The 25,539-nt window shown below is 56.4% G+C and overlaps 1 protein-coding gene across 4 annotated transcripts; it reads right to left on the bottom strand.

Moving 5' to 3' along the window:
* Positions 1 to 12,290: 12,290 nt before the first annotated feature.
* DNPEP (aspartyl aminopeptidase) lies at positions 12,291 to 21,196 on the bottom strand. 4 transcript variants are annotated; one of them, XM_008259222.4, is made up of 15 exons: positions 21,046 to 21,196; positions 18,817 to 18,910; positions 18,638 to 18,726; positions 18,426 to 18,539; positions 18,105 to 18,230; positions 17,846 to 17,976; positions 17,546 to 17,621; positions 17,331 to 17,438; positions 16,603 to 16,680; positions 15,725 to 15,808; positions 14,633 to 14,793; positions 14,325 to 14,364; positions 14,134 to 14,235; positions 12,767 to 12,934; positions 12,291 to 12,441 (listed from the first exon to the last, which is right to left on the bottom strand). In XM_008259222.4, the coding sequence occupies exons 1-15, from the start codon at positions 21,097 to 21,099 to the stop codon at positions 12,391 to 12,393; spliced, it is 1,476 nt and encodes a 491-aa protein (XP_008257444.2). In that variant the 5' UTR covers positions 21,100 to 21,196; the 3' UTR covers positions 12,291 to 12,390. The 4 variants fall into 4 exon arrangements, with proteins under 4 accessions (XP_008257444.2, XP_008257445.2, XP_002712541.2 ...); XM_008259223.4 differs by lacking the exon at positions 21,046 to 21,196 and adding an exon at positions 19,439 to 19,590; XM_002712495.5 differs by lacking the exon at positions 21,046 to 21,196 and adding an exon at positions 19,328 to 19,548.
* Positions 21,197 to 25,539: the final 4,343 nt, after the last annotated feature.

The raw sequence follows: 25,539 nt of genomic DNA, 5'->3' as shown, positions 1-25,539 counted from the left end.
CTCTGAGCAGAGCAGGAGTAGAAGGGACCCTCACCCTGATGAAGGGCTTCTCAAGAAAGAAGCAAGAAAGCTACAGTGAGAAGCAGTAGAAACCACAGAAAACAGATCTGCAGTGACACCAGGGATGCTTGGAAAAGCACTCTGAGTCCTGGCTGCTCCACTTCCAATCCAGCTCTCTGCTATGGCCTGGAAAAGCAGTGGAAGATGGCCCAGGTGCTTGGGCCCCTGCACCCACATGGGAGACCTGGAAGAAACTCCAGGCTCCTGGCTTCAGATCGGCCCAGCTCCAGCCATTGTGGCCATCTGGGGAGTGAACCAGCAGATGGAAGACCTCTCTCTGTTTCTCTCTTGCACACACTCTCTCTCTCTGCCTCTCTGTAACTCTGCCTTTCAAATAAATAAATAAATCTTTAGAGGAAAATGATGAAAACCAGCACACTTGGATATCAGAAGGCGGAGCAGCTCCCAGGCCTATTTGGCCTGGGGCCCAGGGGGCAGGATTTCCTCCTGCAAGGGGCAGGAACACCCGCGGGATGTGCTGGAAGGCCATGGAGGGGGGACTGCTGTGGCAGCTGCCGCCCCGCCCCGCCCTCACCTGTCTCAGCACCGACCATGGGAGCAGGAAGGCATCGGAGCCCAGGCCGGCAGATGCTGGAGCCCGTGTCCTCTGCACCCCACCCCTAGCCGTCCGGCTGTCATTTCGGAGGCTGATGCCCGGCCCAATAGGTCTGTGGAAAGAGGTTGCTGGAAACCTGACTTTAATAATCCAGAGTTGGGTCAAAACCTTTCTTGAAACAATCGAGGAGGTGTGGGGGTGGGGAGGCTTCCATCGGCTCTGAGGTTGCGACTCAGAGGAGAAGGCGTGGAGTCCTAAGACGGAGAAATAGGGACTTTTTTTTTTTTTTTTGACAGGCAGAGTTAGACAGTGAGAGAGAGAGAGAGAGAGAGAGAGAGAGAGAGAGAGAGAGAGAAAGGTCTACCTTTTCCATTGGTTCACCCCCCAAATGGCCGCCACGGCTGGCGCGCTGTGCCGATCTGAAGCCAGGAGCCAGGTGCTTCCTCCTGGTCTCATAAGGGACTTTCAATCAATGTGCTGGGGCGGGGTGGGGGTGGTCTGCCACTGGCTCCTCCTCCCCTTGTGCAAACACAGAACAAGTCTCAGTAGCAGTCTCCATCCCAACAATTCCCGAGACAGCTGACCCGCCCCTCCCTGGTCCTCCCTGGGATTTTCCATTAGAAGCATCAGGGGCTGGCCGAGTCCCTTGAGATGGGAGGAGGATGGCCGCTCCCTGTTTGCATATGTGGTGGAACCATGGCAACCAGTCCCCAGCATGGGGTCAGCCACAGGACTAATGATGTGGTCCAGCAACCAATCTGGGCTCAGGAGCTCAGCTGCCATGGTGACGAGGCTGAGGACCAGTTCTTCTGAAATGAGTGAAGGCTGGAGCGTCTCTCAGGATCAGCTGCCACGGGCAAGGTCCAGCTAGGAGTTTCCCAGTGATGCTGTCACCACTGGGGTCCAGCACAGCACCAGGCCCCACCCAGCCCACCTGCTTCCTCACCTGTCCACCTCATAGTCCACTTTCTGGCAGTGGCAGTATATCTTATAAAATGTGTATCGCATTGGCTTACTCTCGTTTAAAAGAAAAATCCCTCAAGGATTTCCTACTGCACTTTGCATAAGGTCCAACCCCCTGACTATAGACCCTGGCCCCAGCAGTCCCCACCTGTTCTCCAAGGCCCTCTCCTCCTCGCAGGGTCCCCTGCATCTTGCCTAACAGCCATCATATTCCTGGCTGCCTCTTTGTCATGTAGGTCTAAGTTCATATGTCGCCTCCTCAGGCCTTCCTCTGATCTGGGTCCCTTCGAGGAAGGCTGGGGGCTGGGCAGAGGAGAGGCTGGGGGTCAAGAGACAGAGGCCCATCTCAGCCCACGTGCACCTTGCCTGCACCTGCTCATCGGCACAAATGACCGGAGGTACCAGACAGGCAGTGGCCCAGCTGAGCAGCTCGGTGGCACAGACATGGGCAGAGGAGGGCTGGGGAGGGTCCCGGGGAGGATCCCTCCCCCTCCTACAGAAGGAGGCGAACTCTTCATCCTTCCTGGTCCATCTCAAGTGAGCCCCGGGGGAGGTGGGTATGGGGGTCATGCCAAGGTCCTCTTAGAAATCAGAGTGCACGTGTCATTTAAATGCAGGAAAACCTCTGAGGCAGGTGGCGACAAGCCCTGCAAGCCCAGCCTGGGCTCATCCAACAAGAGCTGCTGAAACCTGCATTGAGGATGTTGGTGAGAGTCAGAGAAAGTAGGGGCGCCCTCCAGTGGCCAAGTGAAGAATTTCCCTGCAGTGCTGCTCTCCCAAATGATTTTTTCACACCTTGTATTTAACCCTCAGGGCAGCGTTGAGGGTCAGCGTTATGATCAACCCCGTTTCCCAGGTGCGGAAAGAGGCCTTGGAGAAATTAAGTCTTGCATCCAGTAGCAGAGCCGGGGTGGGCTGGCTGTGTTCGATCCTGCCATCCGGCAGGGCCTCCTTTTCAGGAGCTTCTTCCCTTAGGCTGAGCCCTTGGTCTCCTCCCAGCCACTGTCCCCTCTCTGCCACTGTAAATGAGCCCTGGATGGGCTCTGTGTGCCTGGCCAAGGCCAGCCCTCACCTGCAGAGGGGCTCTGTCGCTAGAGGTCACCTCCTGGTTCAGGGCCTCTGGAACCCCTTCAGAGTTCCAGCCCTGCTCCCTGTCCATCCTCGTCCCTGGGCTCTGTGAGACAGAAGCTGGGAGTCAAAGGTGAGGAGCAGAGGGTGAACAGTCCCAGAGAGGAAAGACACGGGGCCCACGTGAAGAGTCCCCAAATCCCTGAGGGACTCTCACCTTGGGGATCAAGAGTGCAAACTTCTCCTCAGGTTTGCCCCTGCAAGACAAAGAGTAAGCCAGGAATAGGAAGCAGGAGCCCCACTTTCCACACCCTTCCCTTTGCAGACATCACTAATGGATCACAGATTCCTTCCAGCTGAAACCAGGCAGGAGCTCTCCATTCTATTGGCTGGACTCCTGACAGCTCCTGCCTGCAGCCCTAATATTCACTCCCTTCTGGTTTCTCAGTCTACCAGACATGTGCAGCACGGCACAGCACGAGCCTTACCCACCTCACCCCCCTGGTTTTGGTGGGCGGGCCTTCCCATGCCTCCCCAGGCAGTTCTGTGGGGTGGGGGGCCTGGGCGTGTGCTCCATCTTCTGGGTCCTCCCATCTTGAGTGATGGTCCTCCCTCCAGAAAAGTCCTGCGGGGTGAAAGTGTGGAGTGCGTAGACCATGATGCAGCCTGATGGGCCCACCCAGAAACTAGAATGTGATGAGAACTTTTCCCTTCCCAAAAGTACACGGGGGCCACAGAGCAGAGGGCAGTGAAAGGGGTCTGGAGACTGGCTAGGGCATGGGAGTCTGCTGTCCGCCCACCCTGAGGGCTGAATCCTGCACCAAATAGCTCTGGGACTCTTCACCTGCCTGGGCCTCACCCAGGAAACGTGTGACCGCCTCGGATTGTTGAGGGCACTGCAGCAGATGGTGTGAGTAAGCGGCCGAGCACGGCGCTTGGCAAGTAACAAGAGGAAAGGGGAATTTAACTTAACAATGGTGCCTCTGCTAGAATCAACCAAGGTTCAGGAGGCACAAAGTGCTTTTAGACACGGAGGCAGAGGCCGGTGCTGCAGCACAGAGGGTTAAACTGCTTCCTGAAATGTGTTCCCACCCAGCTCCCTGCTAATGCACCTGGGAAGGCAGAAGAAGATGGACCAAGTGTTTGGGCCCCTACACCCACATGGGAGACCTGGATGGTTGGAGGTCCTGGCTCTAGACTTCAGTCTAGCTCAGACTTGGCTGTTTCAACTATTTGTGGGAATGAACAGCAGAGGGACAATCTCTCTCTCTTAAAAAAAAAATGCAGGCATGAGACACTATGGTTCTTAGCAATAACTTGAACTCAAGGCAGATCTCCCTCCTGCAGCCTGACACTTGTGGTTCAGGAAGGGACACTTTCCCTAAGGAACTGCCTCCCTCTCTCCACCCTCGTCTCCCACATCTTCTACCGGTCACCCACTCAGACCTGCTCACAGCCACAGTTCACAGTCTGGGATGCAAGGGGTGGGGTGGGGGGTACCCCTCTCTCTGGCCAGACCCGGCCTCTCTCCTCCAGCTCGCTCAGACCTCACCTTGGGGGCACAGGTGTACTTCTGGAGTACACCTTCCCGGGCCTGGGAGACCAGGTGGACAACCTCTTGCAGGGTCCTGGCCTGCTGTACTCCACCTGGATCGTCCCTCTAAGGGTGTGAGAATAACACAAGGCGGGACCATGGCCAGAAGCCTTCAAAAAGTCCTGGCTACCCAGGAGCAGCAGCCTCTCCATTGTCGCTAGAAGACTCTCCCAGGCTCTGTTTCCCTGCTGGTCCCTCACCTCCCCAGCTCCCCCTCTCTCTTCACCTCCATCCTTTGCCCCTTTATCCCCCAGGTTTCACTCACCCTTGGTACAGACTTCCAGGTAAGAGTACAGTCTTCGGCCCAAGAGGCAGCCTGTGGAGGGACAGGTAAGCAGACCTCAGATGGCTGCAAAAACTGAATGGACCAATAGGTGGGCTGGCTGGGGTCGGGGCTGGGCTTCAGCTGCTCCCTAGGGGGTGTTCTGGACCCTTTGGAAGAGTAAGGCATGGCACCTGGCTTCAGACAGGGCTGGTGAGTACAGGTTCTTTTCCCGAAAGCCCCAGTGCACCGAATTACACAAGGGGGCGGTAGAGAACAGGGGAGGCAATCTCACTGCGATACAGACGCTCATCAATCCAGAGAGGTAGGGGGGAGGATGGGAGAGCATCCAGGGGTTTTTCTCTTTTTTTCTCTCCTGACCTGTCTTCTCCAGTTCACAAGCAAAGGTGAAGGACCCATCAAATAAACCAAATAACTCACTTTAAATGTGGGGAGAGGGGTAGGCATAAGGCTGAGTGGTTAAGGTGCCGATTAGGATGCCCCCCTCCCACACCAGGGTGCCTGAGTTCAATCCCTGTCTCCAGCTCCGCACTAATGTAGACCCTGGCAGGCAGCAGGTGATCGCTCCCACAGCTGGGGTCCCTGCCATCCACGCAGGAGACCTGCACTGGGTTCCTGGCCCTGGGATTTGACTCCAGCTCAGTGTTAGCCACTGTGGGCATTTGGGGGAGTGAACCAGCAGATGAGAGCTGTTCTCTCTCTCTCTCTCTCTCTCTGCGTGTGTGCCCTCCCCCCTCATGTAAATAAATAATTAAAAAATAACACTATATTCCTCCAAGAGTATATACAAATGGCCACTAGGCAGATGAAAAAGATGCTAAACACCGATAGCCCTGGGGAAATACAATCAAGACCACAAAGAGAAACCACTTCACACCCACCAGGAAGACTATAAGCAAAACAAACAAAACCCAGAGAGTAGCAAGTGGTGGTGAGGATATGCAGAAACTGGAGGTGCTTAAGCAGCTGAAGGGAGTGTAACATGGTGCACCTGCTGGGAAGAATAACAGACCAGTTCCTCAACCGCCCAAACACAGATCACCACCCAGCGATGCCACTCCTAATTACAAAACACTGGTCCACACAAAAACTTGCCCGTGAATGCTCACAGCTGCGTTATTCATGATAGCCCCAAACTGGAAGCAACCCAACTCCCATCAACTGGTGAATGGAGAAGAAGCCAAGCTGCCCCATGCAATAGAACATTAGCCATCAGTAAAGACGGATGAAGTGCTGACCCGTCCTCCAACATGGACGAGCCTTGAAAACATTATGCTGAGTTAGGAGCTGGTCACAAAGGAGCACCTGCTGTTTGATTCCAGTTCTATGGAACGTCCGGAACAGGCGCATCCGTGAGGGCATCAGGGAAGAGGTGGCTTTCTGGGGCTTTCAACCGGCGCGTTTGAGGACACGGTGGGGAACGGCCACATGAGGGTACAAGTGTCTTTTTGGGATGGAAAAAATGTTACAAAATTGATAGCTATGATGGTAGCACAATTCTGTAAAAGTACCCCAAATGGTTTTGAGTGGGTGAATTAGATCTGAAAATTGTGTCCCTAGACATAAATGGAAGCTGATTATAAAAAAGAAAAAGAAAAATCGGAGGGAGGGACCCCAGTACCTGGGCCTGGGGAGGGGGCTACGCAGAGGAGCTGGGTCTCTGAGGCTGCACATAGGTACAGGGAGGGGCCCTGGACGCTGTGGCGGCCCGGACTGAGTTCGGCGCGGGCTTGGTCCCCGAGGGGCGGAGAAGGCCGAAGGTCCCGCCCCGAGGCCTTGTGCCCCTCGCGTTCGCAGCACCTTGCGGACCCCCTCACGCCGCAGAGAGCGTTGGCGTTGGCGTTCGAGCCCCAGGACAGGGCGGAGGAACTGGGATAGGGTGGGCGCTGGGAACGGTTTGGTTCGCAGAAAAGGCTCGGGCGCCCCCGCCTGCGCTGCGACCCCCCGCCCGGTGCAGCCACGGGAGGTGGCAGCGTTCCAACAGCTCCAGGCTGAAAGGGAAGGGGCCCGGGCTCCCGGCTCCCCACCAGGGTCAGGCGTGGATGGTTCCCGGTCCCCGCTCCCGGCGCTCCACCCCGGGCCCCTCGGCGCACCGTGCTTGCTCCGAGGCCTCGGGGTCCCCTCCATCCCTCTGCTGGGTCCCAGCCTTCGCAGGACCCCTAAAACCCACTCTCCCGGCCTGTCTCCGCCTTTCTCACTCCGCACGCTGAGCCCTGCGCACTCGCAGCCAGCGCCCCCTCTCTCGGGGTCGCCCCTGCCCTTACCCCGGGTTTCCTCCTGACCGTGGGGACTCACGGAGTCCCAGCCCCCGGGGCAGCAGCTCCGCAGCAGGAAGCAAAGCATCAGACGCAGCCCCGTGGGCCCCTTGGCGCCGTGGGCCCGCTGTGGCCGCCGCATATTGCGGGGCCTGAGCCGCTGCGGGACCGGAGCTGAGGCTCTGCAGGGCGGCTGGTGCTTAGCTCGGGCAATCGCTGGCCGCTGGCCGGAGGCCACAAGACCCCAACTCTGGCTCTCCCCCACCCCCGCCTTCCTTTCTAAGATTGATTGATTGATTTAAAAGGCAGAATAACAGAGAAAGAGGGAGAACAGAAACAGAGAAATCAGGGTTAAGCCACCTGCTGCAATGCTGGCATCCATATGAGCCCCAATTCCAGCCCTGGCTGCTCCGCTTCCAATCCAGCTCCCTCCTAATGTGCCTGGGAAAGTGGCGTAAGTTGGCCCAAGTCCTTGGGCCCCTGCCACCCACATGGGAGTCCAGGCCCTGGTCACTGAGGGCATTCAGGGAATGAACCAGAGGATAGAAAATCTTTTGTTTCTCCCTCTCTCTCTGTAACTCTGCCTTTCAGATAAATAAATCTTTAGAAGAGAGGGAGATCATTCGTGTGCTGGCTCCCACCACGCTTCACGTTTTTGTCTCCTGTTTAAACTTCCCCTATCCAAGGTCATAAAGATGTCTCCTGTAATAATTTCTGAAAGCTTTATTGCTTTGTGATTTATATTAGGTCTAAGTTCCATTTGCAGTGGATCTTTAGCATCAAAAGAGGTAGTTTCCAATTTCATTTTTCCATAGCCAGTTTTCATCTCAGTGTTTATTGAAGAGAGCATTTGAATTGCCACTCTGTCCTAAACCAAGTATCAGATACTCATGTATCTCTCTTCTGTTCTATTGGCCAATACATCCTTGAACCGGGAATTCCCTGTCTTAACTGCTACAGCCACGTAATAAGCTGTGATAACTGGTAGGGCAGTTTTCTCCTTCAGAAGTATCTTGACTGTTTACCACTACATCAGATCAGTTTGTCAATTCCCACAGAAGAAGAAAGAAAGCAAGCAAGCATGAACCTGTTGACATTTTTATTAGGGTCACATTGAATCTATGTAACAATTTGGAGGATAATTGACACTTTTACTATATTGAGTTTTACATCCTCAAAGAAGCTATATATTCCAAGTTATTTGTACCTTCTCCCATATAATTGTGGTGATCTCAAGTGCCTTTTATATTTATTCCTAAGCACTTGATTTTCATGCTTTGTAGAAGTAAATCTTTTAAAAATTTCATTTCCTGGCCATTCATTGCAAATAGAATTGATTTCTTTGCATTGATTTTTCAGCCAGCCGACTGGATGAACTCTGACTAATTGGAACAGTGTATCTTTGGGGTTTTCTACACAACAAACCCTAAGCAAGTTTTGCTCCTCCCTTTTCAGCCCTTCTGTGTGTTGCTCCTTTTATTCTGTTACTGTAGCTAAGGACCACAGGACAGTGAGGACTGGAAAGAAAATAGCAGGCAGCTTGTCCAATTCTCATTCTCAGCCAGTCTAACTTGGCTCGGGTTTTCCCAGGAGCAGACCCCGAGGCGAGCATCCGAGTGCAGGGAATTTCTTTGGGAGGTGAAGGAAAACCTGGCAGGGTTGGGGCAGGAGAGGAGGGCGGCAGGGGGTTGCTGAGCTGCCAGGCTTGATTCTGCAGGCAGACTCGGCGAGCTGGGGCAAATGGAAACTCAGAGCTCTCACCCGGGTGTGAGGGAGCTGGGGTGCCCGCCGTTGGTTACAGCTGCCCTGGGGTAGGGAGCGTGGCCTTCCCGGCACCTCCGACGGCCACGTGAGTGGACAACTGTACTCAGACAGCAAAGGGACGTCCTCAGTTAGAAGTGGGATGTGGACACCAAAGGGTGACTGGGAGGGACGCAGCAGGGTCCCGACAGCCTTGTCTGAACAGAGCGCTGTGACCAGTGGTGCTTGCGGTCCTCACTGGACGACAGCAGCTGGATCTTCCCATACCATCTCCAAAAGCCAAGCAGGCCCGGAAAGGGAAAAGGAAGTGAGGCATACTCATACAGCCAATGAGTACGGCACAAGCACGAAACAGGAAACACTGCACACCCAGGTGGTAAACAGCTGCCACCCAGCCTCCGCTACTGTGCTGTCACCACTGGCGCTGTGGGGCCCAGGGCCCCGCCAGCAAGGCTGGCCTTCTAGGAGAGCCGGCTCTCAGTGACTGTCTTAGAAGTTGTCATACCACAGCATGCCAGAGCTTGTCACCCTCCCATGTAGCACAAACAAGTACAAATGCAGGGGGACTGACGGTGGCACAGTGGGTTAAGCCGCTGCCTGCCATGCCGGCATCCCTTAACAGCACTGGTCTCCAATCCAGCTCCCTGCCAACGTGCCTGCGAAGGCAGTGGAAGATGACCCAAGTGCTTGGGCTCCTGCCACTCATGTGGAAGACCCTGATGGAGTTTCTGGCTCCTGGCTTTGATCTAGCTCGGCCCTGACTGTTGCCAATCTTGAGGGGAGTGAACCAGCAGATGGAAGGGTCTGCTACAAAAAATAGACTATGAGTTAAGGAAAAATGAGAATTAACAAATACCAGAAAAGGAAGGGAGAGGAAAATAAGGGGAGGGAGAAGAGCAGAAGAAAGGGAGAGGAGGGAGCAGGGAGAGAGAGGGAAGTGACAAGGGGCAATGATGGAAAACAGGAAACTTTGATGATAAGAGGCGGACACTGTGTGGAAATACGAGTCCCTGGCTAAAAGGACTAATTTCTCAGAACATACAATTTACAGAAATTGATCCTGTTTGTGGTAGAGAGTGCAATCACTCCAGTTTCCATCTAACGAACAGAGAAACTTCAGGAAGAACCTCTCAACAACACAGCATCAAATCCACATGGCTTCTCAGAGAATTCCACAGATCTGCCAAAGTCAGACAATCCCACAGTTATTTAAATCTTCCAGTACATTAAAAAAATAACTGGAAAACTTTCAAGTTCTTTTATTTTTCAAGATTTATGTCAGGAGCTTCTTCCTTATCTCCTATGTGGGTACAGAAGACCAAGCACTTGGGCCATCTTCTGCTGCCCTCCCAGGCACATTAGCAGGGAGCTCGATCAGAAGTGGAGCAGCTGGAACATGAACTGGCGCCTATAAGGCATTGCCAGTGTTACAGGTGGCAGTTTAACCCACTACACCATGACACCAGCCCCAGTCCTACAGTTTGGGAGTAACTTCTCTCCCATCATAGACTGCAAGTTACCGGAGGGCAGTATGGAAACAGGACTCCACAAATATTTCTTGGAGGAAGTAAGGGAGAAAGAAGTTTATGATGGGGTTATCCAGTCTCACCCAACCAGGTACACAGAAGTGTGACCATGGGATGCAGGAACTTCAGCTGCCCTTGGAAGCGGCTGGTGGGGTGGAGAAGGCTTACATGGATATTCCCGGAGCCTACCTTCGAGGGTTCCTTAGACACTTGTAGGCAGAACACACTGTGACCAAATTCCAACTCTTAAGAAAGCTGAGAACGCAAAAACAAAGCACCAGAGTTTTGAGAAGCTCAAAGACCCACATAAATGGGAGATTCTGGTCCTATGTGTTGGGGCCGACTCCGCCTTTCTAGATTGCAAGATCCCAGGCACAACATGCTGATATTCACCCACATCTCAATATCATGGGGTTGGCGCTGTGGCGTAGTGGGCTAAGCCCCCAATTGCGGTGCTGACATCCCATATGGACGCCAGTTCATGTCCCAGGTGCTGACATCCCATATGGGTGCCAGTTCATGTCCTGGCTGCTCCACTTCTGATTCAGCTCTCTGCTATGGCCTGGGAAAGCAGTGGAGTATGGCCCAAGTGTTTGTGGCCCTGCACCCGCCTGGGAGACTTGGAAGAAGCTCCTGGCTCCTGGGTTTGGTTTGGTGCAGCTCCAGCCACTGCGACCATTTGGGGAGTGAACACCCTGATGGAAGACCTTTCTCTCTCTGTAACTCTCAAATAAAATAAATAAAATTAAAAAAATATATATCATACCTTGGATTCCAGAGTGTCACTTCTAACAATGTACCCCCAAGGGAAAAAATAAGGCAAGTATGCGAATATATGTATATTCATCCCAGCATTGTTTAGAACTGGCAATAGGGGGAAAAGCAATTAAAAGTCCATTAATAAGGGACTGAACAAAGATAATACTGTGCAGCAACTCTAAGAACAAATATTCTTTCAAGGGGAAGGTTCTTCTTTTTCTTTTACATAATACAGGAATGCTTTCTCTTGTACAAAAACAAACCATTATAAAGAGAAGACCTGCTTGTCACTCTAGCCTAGGAAACCTCCACTCAAGTCTGCTACCCATTTTTCAGGCTTATTTTCTATACATACATACACACTTACAGATCCATAAAAATATGTATTGTCGGGGCCGGTGCTATGGAGTAGCAGGTAAAGCTGCCACCTGCAGTGCCGGCATCCCATATGGGTGCTGGTTCGAGTCCCGGCTGCTCCACTTCCAATCCAGCTCTCCGCTATGGCCTGGGAAAGCAGCAGAAGATGGCCCAAGCCCTTGGGCCCCTATACCTGCATGGGAGACCTGGAGGAAGCTCCTGGCCCCTGGTTTCGGATCAGTGCAGTTCCAGCCATTGTGGCCATTGAGGAGTGAACCATTGGGTGGAAGACCTCTCTCTCTGCCTCTGCCTCTCTGTAACTCTGCCTTTCAAATAAATGAATAAATCTTTTTAAAAGAGTCTGTGCATGTGCATGGGTTTTATACAAATTGCATGCGCTGTCCAGTTTTGCAACTTGTCTTTCCTATTCAATGCTGTCTTTGTCATCTCCTTAGTACACAGTTTGGCTTCTTCTCAACAGCTACAAATGGCGGGCATTTCATAGTGCATTTGGCCTTGCCATTACCAACAAACCTTCAGGTGGATTTAAATTTTTGTCACTGCTAAATAAAATTTGTATGTATGGATATGGAAATATCTCTACATCACACTGAGTTTTTTTTAAAGTGGTCACATTTAAATAACATTGATTTTTAGATGGATATAAAAAGGACTGGGGCAGGCATTTGGCCTAGCAGCTAAGACACCACCTAAGACCCCACAGCCCGTATCGGAGTGCCTGGGTTCTCCCCTTGGCTCCGCTCCCTGCTGCTGCACACCCTGGGAGGGTAGGGTCTGCCACTCCCACGGGAGACCTGGATGGAGTTCCTGGCTCCTGGCTGTGGCATGGTCCAGCTCCAGGGTTATGGGCATTTGGGAAGTGAACCAGCAGATGGGAGTCTCTCTCTCTCTCAAAACAAGATGCTGCTAATTTAAAAATGAACACATTTATTGAAAACAGAAAGAGATTTTAAACCAGGCCTCCAGCGGCTCTCAGGAGCTGTGGCCTCCCCTGGCTGAATCCCAGCCAGCCCCTCTGCTCTGGTTCCAAGGGGTCAAGCCCGGCTCTACCTCCACCCCGCCGGTGTCCAAATAAGCACAGCAGAGATTCTGAGTGGAAAATCCACTTTAATCGTCCAGCTTCAGCTCGGCTGAGAGCCTGCCCTCCCGAGTGCAAAGGGGCGGGGCAGAGGTCTTCCCACGAGGCCTCAGTCCACGGAGAGTTTACGGCTCAGAGAAGGGAACAGCTCGAAGAAGCCCTGAAACGGGAGGCGACAAGGGTCAGACGGAGGTGCCCACCACGCACCTCCCGCCAACACCAGACCAGCAAGAGAAGCGTGGAGCTCTGCCTGGCATCTGCACCGCCCCACCCCCACCCCCGTGCCTGCGTTTCCCTTCGGGGGCTGCTTGGGCCTCTGAGCCTTGAGAGGAACAGGGACCTTTGTTTGTCTACACAGTGGCCTCGTGACCAGCAGCCCCCATCACCAAGGCCTGCCACTCAGTGATGGCACTGCTGCCCGACCAGTGCAGGCCCCAGAGGGAGGAGGAGCCGGGCCATGACAGGGCGGGTGGGCGGGGTGTTACCTTGAAGAGGGTGAGGGTCTGCAGCACCCCCGTGGTGCAGGCAGTCTCCCGGATGGAGTGCATGGCCAGCTGTGGGCTGCCCAGGTCCAGCACCCGCAGCCCCAGCCGAGAAGCCAAGATGGGTCCAATGGTGCTCCCACAGGGGGAGTCGTTCCGGACCATGAGGTCCTGCAGGGAGAAGAGGAGTCAGGAGCCACACGCAGTGTGTGCCCCTTAGGGCTGGGGACGAAGCCACCTCACAACCGCAGGGTGCCTGGGCATAGGTCGATGGCAGGCCCCAAGGGACAAAATATTCTGAACTGGGCCAGCTCTCCTGGTCTGCATCGCCAGCACCCTGGTTCCGGCTGCAGTCACCCCACCTCCCACAAGGGGGAGCTCTTTTACAACCCCTGTCCATTTTGTCATGCTTGGCTTAATTACCTACCCTCCTACCCTCTCCACCCCCACACACAGAAAAGTCATTCAGTAGTTTTATTGTTTCAAAATCTATCACTCTTGGCATCTGGAAACACTTTTCTTTATGTATATCAAAGTAAAAACTAAATACAATCATATTAGGATACTAGAAAAAGATTTTCAGTAGAAAATTATAAAATCAACTAAGTTAATAACTACTCTGCTTTTTGACTAAGAATTACCATATTAATGCATGATTTTTCAAAGACGTCTATTTGTCCTGGCACTGTCCACAGACATGGCCCCAGAGCACTGTTCCCCAATTCAACAGTCACATGCCAGACCCAGGTCTGGAAGCTACTGCTCACCAAAAGCTCCCGAGTCTGGGAGAGATGAACCTGCTGCTCTTGTGTGCATAAAGGCAAGGACATTTTCAGAAGTCAGAAGGGCCCAGGAGTCACGGAAATGCAGCGAAGTAGGCATTGTTACTACCCCATCTGAGACTCAGATTAGGAGACCAACACAAGGTCACGTGGCTGACACCACAGAGGCAGCACTGGGGGCCAGCAGTGCTGTGGTGTAGCAGATAAAGCTGCTGCCTGCGATGTGTCCCTGCCGTTCTTCCAAGCCAGCTCCCGCTCATGGCCTGGGAAAAGCAGTGGAAGATGGCCCGGGTGCTTGGGCACCTGCACCTGCGAGGGAGACCTGGAGAAAGCTCCTGGCTCCTGACTCCAGCCCGCTGCAGCCATCTGGGGAGTGAACCAGCAGGTGGAAGATCTCTGTCTGTCATCCCTCTCTCTATATATAACTCTTTCAAATAAATTAAACAAACACACAGCAGCATTGACTCCGGCTCTGCCTATATCCCAGAGTCCTGTTCTCACTCTGGGAACTGCCTCCACCAAGTCCCCTCCATGGGGATGCATCTGCCTGCCCGCTCCGGCACCCTCCCTCCAGGCAGCGCCCCGCACCTGCAGGGGCACCCCGACGTGGCTGGCCACCTCTCGGATCAGGGCCTCTGAGATGGCGTTGGAGGCGTAGCGCTGCTTGCTGTTCACCTTGATCACGGGGCCCTGGGAGAGGCGAGGGAGAGGCAGAGGTGGAGAGGGCCCAGCGAGAACAAGACAGGGCCAGGGTCCTAAGGAGAAACGGAGCGCCTCACCTTGTGGAACAAGGGCCGGTGGTTCTCCTCATGCTTGTCCCTGTGGGAGAGAGACAGAGGCCAGGGATGGACAACAGGCACAGCAGACCGGGCAACTCCCACCTCCCCTGCCAGGGCAGACAGCACTAATGGATCCCAGCACTCTCGCAGCCCGCCCAGAGGCATCCTCAACACGGAGTTCCAGGCAACCTGCAGCTGCGGGTGAACCTGTGCTGAGCCTAGGAGCAGTCAGAACCCTCCAGCCGAGCCGGGGGCGGGGCTGCGCCTGCGCGTGGTCATGCTCGGGTCTCCGGATGTGAAGGACTCACAGGTAGTTGGGGTGCACGGCGTGGGCCATGTCCGCGCTGATCATGTAGGACTTGGGGATGGCCTCCTCGAAGGCCGTCACGTGCTGGGACGAGGCCGAGATCCGCCGCAGCACCAGCTCCGTCAGCAGCGACTGCGCTCCCTGGGCACTCTCGGACCCCACCTGGACACAGCAGCGTGTGCCGGGGCTCTGAGCTGGGCGGGGCCCAATGCCCAGACCGTCCCAGGACCCCACAGAGTCACGGGGTGGATTGCGTGCAGGTGCCTGGGTCGTCCCTGAGCCCTGACGCCCGGCTTGGGCTCAGATTCATTCGTGACCTTTGCTGGGCAGAAGTAGCACTTACCGGCACACCCCACACTCCCCCTGCCTTGCCCACATCTGAGCCTGGGCACAGGTGTCCCAGGCACACGGGTCACTCTCTCATGCCTGTGACAGAGCTGAGGAGCCCTGACATCTTGTACAGCAGAACACCCGAGTTAAGCGGCGCAAAGCACTCAACTACCCGGCTAGAGATGACTTTCCCAGCCTCCCTTGCAGCTAAGCACGGCTGTGCCAAGGTCTAATGACCGAGAGCAGGGACAGGTGCCACCTCTAGTCCACGTGCCCTTCACGCCCTCCTCCCTGCCTCTGAACTCAGTGTAGACACAGTGGCCAGGGCTGGAACAGCCACCCTGGGCCTGCAGCCATGAGCCCTGCACGCGCCATGGCGGCGACCCGTCCCGAGCTGCCGACTCTGACTCGGGGATTACTGACTCTGACTCTGACTCTGACTCGGGGATTACTGTCCATCCGTCTGACTTCCAGCACCGCAGCCAAGGCTGCAGCCTAAGACGCACGGGCACCTGGAGGCCCTGGGCTCGCAAGGCCGACCTGGCCAGAGTCCCTGTTCCTGAGGAGGGGGCCATCCGAGTGAGAGATGAGGTCACAGCAGGGCAGAGCCGTGCTGAAGTGTGTGTGTTGGGTGGGGGGGTCTAGTGCTGGGGACGGACCCCCATCCTGGGGTCTTCAGAGCGGCCCTGGCTCAGGGTGGGGCTGGCACAAGCTGGCTGCCTAAGACTGCCCAAGGGAGCCCCTCGCCAGGCCCCCCACCTACCTCTTCGTTGTCGTAGAGTGTGATCATGCGCACGTGCGGTTCCATGGCCAGGGAGGCGGGGGCGGCGCAGGAGTCAATCAAGGCCTGGTTTGAGGGAGAAATGAGAGCAAGACCCTCACCCCTGCCACTTCTGTGATGCAGCCCCGAGGCCCTTAGAGGGGTACACTCCGGGCACCTCCACTGCAGCGGGCGGGGCTTTCACTGCCCTCCTGCAGGGGGCGTGGTGGGGATCTTTCCAACTGGGATGGGCGCTCTTCTCCCATGACAGGCAGGGGGAAGGTGTAGAAGGTGCCGAGGAGGAGCCCAGCACCCGGGAAAGCCAAAGACGGCAGTGAAGGCCTCGGCTGGGCAAGGCTGAGGTCCAAAGTGGTGAGCGGGACCCCATGCAGGCGACGGAGCGGCTGGCTGGTGGCCGCAGGGCACGCAGGCCCAGGCTGGACTCTGCTCTCAGGAACAGCCCAAAGCCCGCCTCAGCCCCAGGATGCGCGGGGAAGGAAAGGTCGGGAGGGCGAGGGCAAGAGAAAGCGAGGGAACGGCCGGGGTGCAAGAAGTGGGCAACAGCACGGTGAGCAGGATGTGGGGGCTGCACCCCAAGACCCCCCGGCGCAGACAGAGGGCTGGGTGGGCTTCAGCCAGAGCTGCGGTGGGGGCCGCCGCCGCCGCCTTATGGAACGGTGAGGCCTTTCCCATGAGGCCCCGGGAGCATGATGAGAGTGAGCCACGTGGTGCCGCTGAGGCTGCAGCTTTCAGGTCTCCACCGTAATCCGCCCAGCCCCAGCAGACCCAGGGCGCCACCTGCTGGGCCTGAGCCGCTCCTGACACTCCAGCTCTCCCGGGGACCTGGTGGCGGGGTGGGGGGGTAGGGGGTTGCTCCTCACCTGCAGGGCACAGAAGCAGCTGTGCAGATTGTCCAGCCGAGGGGCAAAGATGAACTCGTCATAGGCTCCACCCAGGACCTGGACGGACAGGACAGTCAGCCGGGCCTCCCGCCCTGCCCTGCTCACCACCGGCCTGGGTTCCTTGTGCAACCTCTCCCCGGCCCCACCTGAGGGCGCTGTTACTTTGCTTTCCCAGGGCTAAGAACGGAGGAAGGGCTGGGCTGGAACTGAGGGGTGGGAGGGGGCAGCCTGCGGGTCCTGGCCTCTTCAGGTGGGACAGGACAAGGGAGGGCTGGGCGGTCATTGAAAAAGGAAACCGCGGGGAAACTGCACGCTCAAGCAGCACAGGACACCGGAGTTGACCTGCTGCGGGCAACCGGGACTGAGCCTGGGCCACATTCGGTTCTCTCAGCCTCTGAGGCTCGGAGCCAGCGTGGCCCAAGGCACCCAGGCACCGTCTGCAGCAGAGGCTCCGGGGGAACCCGTGGAACGGGCTAGTCCCAGGCTGCAGCCTCCAGACAGTCCCGCCAGGCAGGTGCGGGGCAGGGAACTTGTGCTGAATGAGATCCCCGGCCCTGGAAGTAGAGGGCAGGTGTCCACTGGGAAGGACACGGACGACAGTGACCGAGGGACGGGTGGCCGTGATGAGTGCTCAGCGGACAGGCCAGGGCTGGCTGGGATCCTGGAACCCCCCCCCCCCGCCTGCCAAGTTCACGGCCATTGCTCACCGCAGGCTGGGTGTCTGCCAGGCAGAGCTCCATCTCCAAGATTTCCTCAGGGCTCAGCCCGAGATGGGCACAGAGCAGGGACATGAGGACCGTGTGGTGCCGCTCATCCTGCAAGGCACAGGGCGCTGGAGGAGCCTGGGCCTGGGCCTCCTCTCCCCCCCGGCTCAGGGCCCTGTTCCCCTCTGCCCACCGCCCCGAGCAGGGGACCTGCTTACGGTAGCATTGGGAGGCCCCGGCTCAGGGGTCCCCTTCTCCAGCTCCTCCTGGACTGCTGTGGCAAGAATGGGGATGCTGTGGGGAGAGGCACGAGACGGGGTGTGGGGACGGCTGGAGGGCTTGGGGGGCCCCCACGGGCTCAGGTCCCAGGCTGCTCCCCGGGGGCAGAGGGGTGAGGACCCTTGGGCATCGAGGGGGTCCTGTGAGTAGAACGTGGCTGTATCGGGGGCCCCCTCAGGCAGCGGTCTCCCAGGTGCCCTCCCGGCCCTCGGCCCCAGAGCCGCCCGCCCCAGCCTCACAGGTGCGTCTCTGTGTTGGGCGCGAAGTTCTCGTTCACATTGCGCTGCAGGTGGATGGCCAGGTGCGGGATGCGCAGAATGGGCCGTTCCACGTGCACCAGCCGCTGTTCCAGGCGGCCTGAGGAGGGGCACTGCGGCCAGGCGGGCAGGTCAGCACGGCGGCCCTGGACCCAGACTGCCCTTCTCGGGAAGGGGGGGCTCCGCTGGGCCCCCGATGGACGTGACAGTCCGCCTCCCCCTCCCCAGCCGCAGTTCCCACCTTGACGATGACGCGCCCGGCCAGTGTCAGGTCACGGTCAAACCAGGTGCTCCAGATCCCGCCACCATAGGTCTCCACGCCAACCTGCTGGTAGCCCACCTGGCTGCGGCGAGAGCGGCGCTTCACCTGAGCGGGCGGACAGGGAGGGGGCGGTGAGAGCTGAGAGTTCAGCCATTTCCGAGGCAATGAACCCCAGTGCCGGACATGGAGGAAGGGGGCAACTTGTCCATCTTCTCCCTGGCCCCAACAGGTTCCGCCCCCTTGGCCCCCTTCTGCCCTTACTCTCTCCCCCACCACACCTACCCCAGGCCAGGTCCTTACCCGGAGGCAGGGGCTGTCTGTGTGGGCGCCAATGAGGCTGAAGCCATTGCCAGGGACATACTGGCCTCCCACGGCAAAAGCGATGATGGTGGAGGAGTTCCTGGTCAGGAAGTACTGGGGGGAGGGGAGCGCAAAGGCAGGGGTGTGAGGCACCTGAGCCGACCCGTGGAACTTTGAGACCGGCCTCCCGGCGCCGCACACGCCCCCAGTACCTTGCACTCGGGCTTGATATCCCAGCTCTCCGTCTCCTTGAGTTCATGGAAGCCAGCCTGGAGGAGGCGGCTGCGGCACTCGGCCACGACTGTAGGAGAAGGACCCTCTCAGCACGGTGGAATCTGGTGGGGAGGGGGCGTGCCACCTCCCACTCTCCTCCTTTGTCCTGGTCACTTACCGTGGAAAGGAGAGGGGCTCCGGTTCACGAACTTGAGGAGTTCCCGGGCCGCGGCCTGCACCGCCTCCTTGCGGGCCCTGACAGCCATGGACAGCTAGGGGAGGCAGAGGCTCAGGCTCCTACGAGGCCTGGGACCCCTGGCCTCTTCCACCTGAGCCGCGAGCACCCCTCCGCCCCCAGGATCGGGTGCCTCTGCCGCTTTCCCCACCGAGACCCAGATCCCGGAGGGAGTCTCCGGCGAAAGCCACAGCCCTGGACCCGAAGGACCACGACCCCAGGTCGCGCCGGCTCAGAAGGGCCCGCCCCCAAATCCGAGCTTAAACCACGTCCCCGCCCAACGAGGAAATCCCGGGCTGTATCACACTCCGAGCCCCCCGGTGTGCCCTCCAACTTAGCCGGCCTGCTCCACGCACAAGACCCCAACCCGGGGCCAAAGCCCCGTCCCCAGGGAACAATCCCCCCCCCCCAGGCTCCCGCAGGGCACCCCCTGCCAAACCCGGAAAGGTCAAACCTCTGCGGCGGGGCTTCCGGTTTCGCTGTGGGCCGGGCGCACCCCCACCCCGGCACGGCGTTAAACTTAGGCCCGAGCGGGTCTGGGGTTGAAATCCAAGCCGCCTCCTACCTGGAAGGCCCCGCGGGACAGCCGCGGAGGTTCAGCGGGCGCCCAGCCCGCCTCTCGTCAGGCCACGCCCCAGCGCCCTCCGCCCCGCCCCTCGAGAGGACCCGCCGTCCGCCGGGCGCCAGGGCCGCGCTAGGCCGCGCCCCTGCCGGCCTGCCGTCCGCCCCGCCCCGCGGCAGGCCACGCCCACACCGCGCTGCGGGCCGCCGCGGCCAGCGCCCTCTGCCGGCCCGGAGGTGCTAGGACAGCCGCGAATGGCCCGGGACGTGGAGGACTCCACAGTACAAAGTGGGCCGTCGTTCGCGCTCTCTCTCCACAGCCACCTTGTGATACCAAAAGCGGCGTGGCCAGTGCTCACGGTAAGCGTATGTCATATGGCGAAGCTTGCTATGTTCCTGTCTTTTCACAAGTACACGATCCACTGTGCATTCGCTGTCCTCATTTACTGCGTGAACACACTGCTGACAGACCGAGACCAGCACCCCGGCCGCGCGGAGAACTGCAAAAGCCTAAAAGCCTTTAGTAAAATGTTTCAGAACTGAAATATGCACACATAGGGGTGGGTGTTTGGCGCAAGTCTAAGATGCCTTGTGGACTCCTAGCTCCGCCGCTGATGCACAGCTGGAAGACAGCAAGTGGTGGCTAAAGCTGGGTCCCTGACCCCCGCGTGGGTGGCCTGCATTGAGTTCCTGCCTCCTGGCTTCGGCCTGGCCCAGCCCTGGTTGTTATGGGCATTTGGGGAGTGGACCAACATATGGAGAAGCTCTCTGTGTCTGTCTCGCTCTTTCAAATAAGATGAAAATAAATAACTTTTTTAATAACCTTTTTTATTAACACACATAAAGCTGTATTTCTGGCCCCTCAATTTGGAAATTGTGCCTGCATGTAGAAAGGGAAGCAGATGGAATGTTTCTTTGGCTCTTGATAATTTGGGGGAAAAATCAAGTGAGGAACTGGGGATGAGGTGGGGGACCCCTCAGTAAAGGGATACCCAGCTCCATTCTTCCCTCACCTGCACCAGCACTGCAAACTATTGTCCGTACCTTTTCCCTGATCCTCACTCCTCCCGGCTTCACGTCGAGTGTAAGTCCTATGTGCTATTGATCCTACAGCCACTTCCTTGCACACACCTCCAAGAACCTCTGGCTGGGGCCAGTGCTGTGGTACAGTGGGTTAAACTGCTGGCACAGTGCTGGTTCGAGTCCTGCCTGCTCCACTTCCAACCTACCTCCTGGCCAACGCATTTGGGAAAGCAGTGGCGAATGACCCAAGTCCTTGGACACTGCCACCCACGTGGGAGGCCCATATAGAGTCCCAGGCTCCTGGCTTTGGCCTGGCCCAACCCTGGCTATGGAGGCCTTTTGGGGAGAGAACCCACGGATGGAAGATCTCCCTGTCTCTCTCTCTCTTTGCCTTTCAAAATGTATGAATACATATTTTTTAATTCTATTTAAAGGAAAAGAGAACCCTTGGCTCTGGATTTGCTTTCTTGCCTGGTGGAGCCGCAGGCTCTACTGCCCCACGCTCCGCGCATGCTCCCCGCCGCATCTCTGGCCGGAGGGCCCTGCCGCCGTGCTGTCCCTTCTTACTCTCCATCCGCAACCACTAACCTTTCGGGGTTTCGTCCAGCCCAGAGCGGCTCCTGCCTCTCCCAGACCATCCATTCTGCTCTCCTGGAAGATCGCTGCGTTCGATCTCCTGCCTTGGCCTTACTCTGGGCGAATGGCCGTGGTTCCCATTATTCTGTGAAATTCCGAGTCCTCAAAGGAGAATCTCTGCAGGTTCTAAGCACCTGCGCTCCACATTCTCTTGGCGTTGCCATGGATGAACCCTCTGTGCTTCTGCCCAAGGCCACCCCTGCCCCGCGCGCAAGGCCCCTCTCCCTTACTGCTCCAGGATCCCATTCAGCCACTCTCCCACTTCTCTTGTGTTCTCACTCTCCACGGTGGGTCGTGCTGGGCAGCACACACGCGTACTGAAATTTCTCCCTGTTAGGCATGGGCAGTGTGGTGCAGTGGGTTGAACCATCTCTCATAACTCTGGCATTTCGTATCAGAGCTGCTTCAAGTGCTGGCTAGTCCGCTCCTGACCCAGTTCTCCGCTAATGTGCCTGGGAAGGCAGCAGGTGATGGCTGGAGTGCTCGGGCCTCTGCAACCCACATGAAGACTCGAATGAAGCTCCTGGTTCCTGGCTCTGGTGGGGCCCAGCCTGTCTGCCGTGAGCACTCGGGAGTAAACCAGCAGATGGAAGATGGAATATAGCCCCCCCCACCCCACTGTCACTCTGCCTTTCAGGTAGATGAACAACTTTTAAAAAATAAACATTTTTCAAAACCAGCAGTCCTTGCTTCACTCCCAATGTCCCTCCAGCAAAGGCCTCATTTTTCTGCCACCCGTTAAATGAGTCTCCTTTCACAGAGTTTTCTAGACTTTAGTGTCTGCAATTGCTCATCTCTCAGTCTCTTATAAACTCTCTGGAATGAGGGTTTATCTCTCTCTCTCTCTCTCTCTCTCTCTCTCTCTTTTAACAGGCAGAGTTAGACAGTGAGAGAGAGAAACAGAGAGAAAGGTCTTCCTTCCATTGGTTCACTCTCCAAATGCCCGCTACGGCCAGCGCAGCGCCGATCTGAAGCCAGGAGCCAGGTGCTTCCTGCTGGTCTCCCATGTGGGTGCAGGGCCCAAGCACTTGGGCCATCCTCCACTGCACTCCCGGGCCACAGCAGAGAGCTGGACTGGAAGAGGAGCAACCAGGACAGAATCTGGCACCCCGACTGGGACTAGAACCCGGGGTGCCGGCGCCGCAGGTGGAGGATTAGCCTAGTGAGCCGCGGCGCTGGCCTATGAGGGTTTATCTCAAACGTGCTGTCCAAAGTTCTCTTTTCTGAGTCGAAACCAACCCCCATGACCCTGAACCCAAAGATCAACCTTCAGTTTGCACTGTGTTTTATTTGAAAGGCAGAGAAAGAAAGAGAAAGAGAAAGAGAGCGAGAGAGAGAGAGAGAGCAAGAGCGAGAGCGAGAGAGAGAGAGAGAGCGAGAGCGAGAGGAGAGTTATTCCACGCACTGGTTCACTCTCCAAAATTCTGTATCAGCTGGGGCTGGGCTGTGCAGAGGCCAGGAGCCTGGAACTCAATGCAGGCCTCCCACGTGGATTCTGGGGACTCAGGTTAGAGCTCCCGAGGCTGAGCGCTACCTGAAAGCTGGACAGATGCGGGGCGCAGACGTCCCAAGTGCTGACAGCGCTGGGCCGATGCCCCCCACTCGTTGCCTGGGGCTCACGGGCAGCACTTGACAAAGGTGCTGGCTGCTTTCCTGGAAACACTCCTCACCCAGCCTCCGAGACTCTGGCTGCCCTTGGCCTCTGCTTGGCATCTCCTCTGCTCCTCTCCATCTTTAAATGAGTCTCTCAGGGCGCAGTTCTTGCAGACCTAGCCTCTCCCTTATTGATCTCGTCCAGCCTCATGGCTTTGAGTAGCGTCTACACCCAGACAATTTCCAGGTTTACGACTCTCTAGTCCAGGCCTCTCTTCTGAACCATAATCTCACCTGTCCGAGTGTTATTCCATGTCTCTGCCTGTGTGCCTGTCTTAGCCCATCTTCTGCTGCTGTAACAAAACACCCAAAGGCTGGTTGTTATAAAGTAAAGAGGTTTATTTAACTCGGGATTCTGGAGGCTGCAGGGTGCAAGCCGCATGGTGCTGGCATCCTGGCAGGAACCCCTGGCTGTGTCTCAATACGGCAGAGAAATGCACGGGGCACAGACGCACAAGAGAAAGGTGTGGGTGGAGTGGCCTCGCTGTGTTGCAAGCTCCTCTTGTGGGAACGGACTGACTCAGACGGCATCTTGAATCCCTTCCAAGGGCAGCATCCTCGGTGACCTGACCACTTCCCACTGGGTTCCAGCACTTCACCACCACCACACTGGGGACCAAGCTTCCAGCACACGCACCTGTGCGGGACACGCCCAACCCATCCGCGCTGTTGCAGTGCCTGATAGGAGCCAGCGGCTTGGAGTGGCTGGCTCTGAACGTGTTCTGAAAGCCGCCCATATCCTTCCCATCTCAGTAAAAGGCACCCTGTCCTGCCATGCTCAGGCCTAAGCCCCTGGTGGCATCCTCCTCTGACTCCCCGTGTCCTATCCGTCAGCACCTCCTGCTGTCCCTGGCTCCTACTATCATCCCCCAGAGGGAAGCGCTGAGGTCCTCAGTCCTCCCCTCAAGGCACTACTGTCCTGTCCTGCCTTGGGGCCTACAGGAAAAATCTGCAGTATCAGTTGATTGCAGGCCAATGACAAGAAGCGATTCCGCCTCTGCTGGTGCCGTCCTCAGCTCCTGGCACATTGTCCCGAATGAATTAAATTTGTAGCAGCAATTGCTCTTTGTGGACAGGGGCCTCATAGAATACCAGGCAGCAATAAAAAGCTCACTCGTGGTAGTGATGAACGCAGAAGTCCGTGCCCAGAGAAACAACACAGAGAGATGGAGAACAGCTCAGTGGTTGCCAAGGCTAAGGTGGGTGGGGGAGGGATGGTGTGACTCAGGAGGTGCAGCACAAGCTACATCCTATGGCTGGTGAGGGCTGGTGAGGGCTGGTGAGGGCTGGTGAAGGCTGGTGAGGGCTGGTGAGGGCTGGTTGTCGATCTCCATTACGGGAGTGACTGTAACTCTACATGTAGAGGAAATACAGGTGCAACCAGAGACAAAGAAGGAAAAACGGACCCTCCTCCCCGACCCCCAGCACAAACCTTGAAAAGTGGCTTCTCCCAGTTATCTGGTGATGCAGCTGCCCACTGTTATCTTGTCCAGGGAGGGCCCAAGTTCTGCTTCTGTAAACTGCAGTCATAACTCTGTCCTAATAAATCTGCCCCTGGTATCTCTCTTACAAATATACCAGACCCACCGACTATTGGAAGTGTGGTCCTAAGTCACATAGGCTGCAATTTAACCCCCCCAATGCTGTAACGGCTAAGGTATGACGCGGGTGAACCGACCAATATGGTAAGAAACTTGGGACTGTTGCTCAGTTCTCAGGAAATGATTCCAGCTGAGCCCGCTGGCGTTGTAAAGCTACTTGAATCCTCCGCTGTCTCTGGTGCCTGTTTGAACAAAGGGAGCTTTCCCACCCCAGGTTTCTGTAACATACACATGTGACAGCATTAGGTTCCCGGATAACAGACGGGATGCCCAGTTAAGTTTGAGTTTAAGATATACAAAAGTAATTTCTTCAGGCTATATTCTAAATATGATGGGATATACTTATACCAAAAATAAGAATTCACTGAACACGCTGTATTTTTATTCGCTAAATCTGGCAAGCCTAGAAAAAAAATACCCTGGAACTGCGAGTTTATGTGCACTCAGTTTTTTTTTTCTTTGGGATTTATTTTATCTATTTGAAAGTCAGAGTGACAGAGAGAGAGAGGAGGGAGGAGAAACAGAGACAGAGATCTATCTGCTGGTTCACTCCCCTAAACGGCCACAACAGCTGGAACTGGGCCAGGCCGAAACCAGGAGCCAGGAACTCCATCCAAGCCTCCCACGTGGGTGACAGGGACCCAGGGAAGGCGCATTAACGGGGAGCTGGATTGGAAGTGGAGCAGCTGGGACTCAATCCCATGCTCTGATATGGGATGCCGGCGTCGCGAGCGGAGGCTTAACTTGCGGCGCCACCATGCCAGCCCCCACGCACCCCTATTTTCCCAGTGTCCCTTTCCAGGTTGTGATATCACGCTCTGAGCAGAGGGTGCGCAGGCTGTCTCTGCATTGTTTTTGCAACCTCCCGAAAATGCGTAATTATTTCAAACGACAAAGGCTTTTGGAATGGTCTGCAAAAGAAAGCCAATGTTCCTGGTGGTAGAAACAAAGGAGGTTTTATGTGGCCTTGTAAAAGCTTCCCAGAGGGCTTCAGAGTGGAAGGTCAGGATCTCAGGTCATCAGAACAAGGAGTGTGGGCTCAGGATCAGGGCCAGCCAGGTCAGCTTGTTAGCTGTGAGCCACCTATGCCGAGGTGGGCTGGGCCCGCCCACTCCTGTCTCCTGCTCTGAGTTTAGTGGCACCAGGCCTGTGTGTGTTTGCACTGCAGAGATGGGCAAACACTGCTCACCAT

Source organism: Oryctolagus cuniculus, chromosome 3 (genome assembly GCF_964237555.1).
Source record: "Oryctolagus cuniculus chromosome 3, mOryCun1.1, whole genome shotgun sequence".
Classification (NCBI taxonomy): Eukaryota; Metazoa; Chordata; class Mammalia; order Lagomorpha; family Leporidae; genus Oryctolagus; species Oryctolagus cuniculus.
Note: the sequence above shows the minus strand (reverse complement) of the source record. Positions and strands in the feature narration are given on the sequence as shown.

Coding starts and splice junctions, on each gene's coding strand:
- DNPEP (XM_008259222.4), bottom strand. CDS start 21,099: ATGGATGGTCTGGGAGAGGCAGGAGCCGCTCTGGGCTGGACGAAACCC. Junction 17,622..17,845: donor CCCAACACAGAGACGCACCT/GTGAGGCTGGGG, acceptor CTCTCCCCACAG/CATCCCCATTCTTGCCACAG. Junction 16,681..17,330: donor TGGCAGACACCCAGCCTGCG/GTGAGCAATGGC, acceptor CTGTCCGTCCAG/GTCCTGGGTGGAGCCTATGA.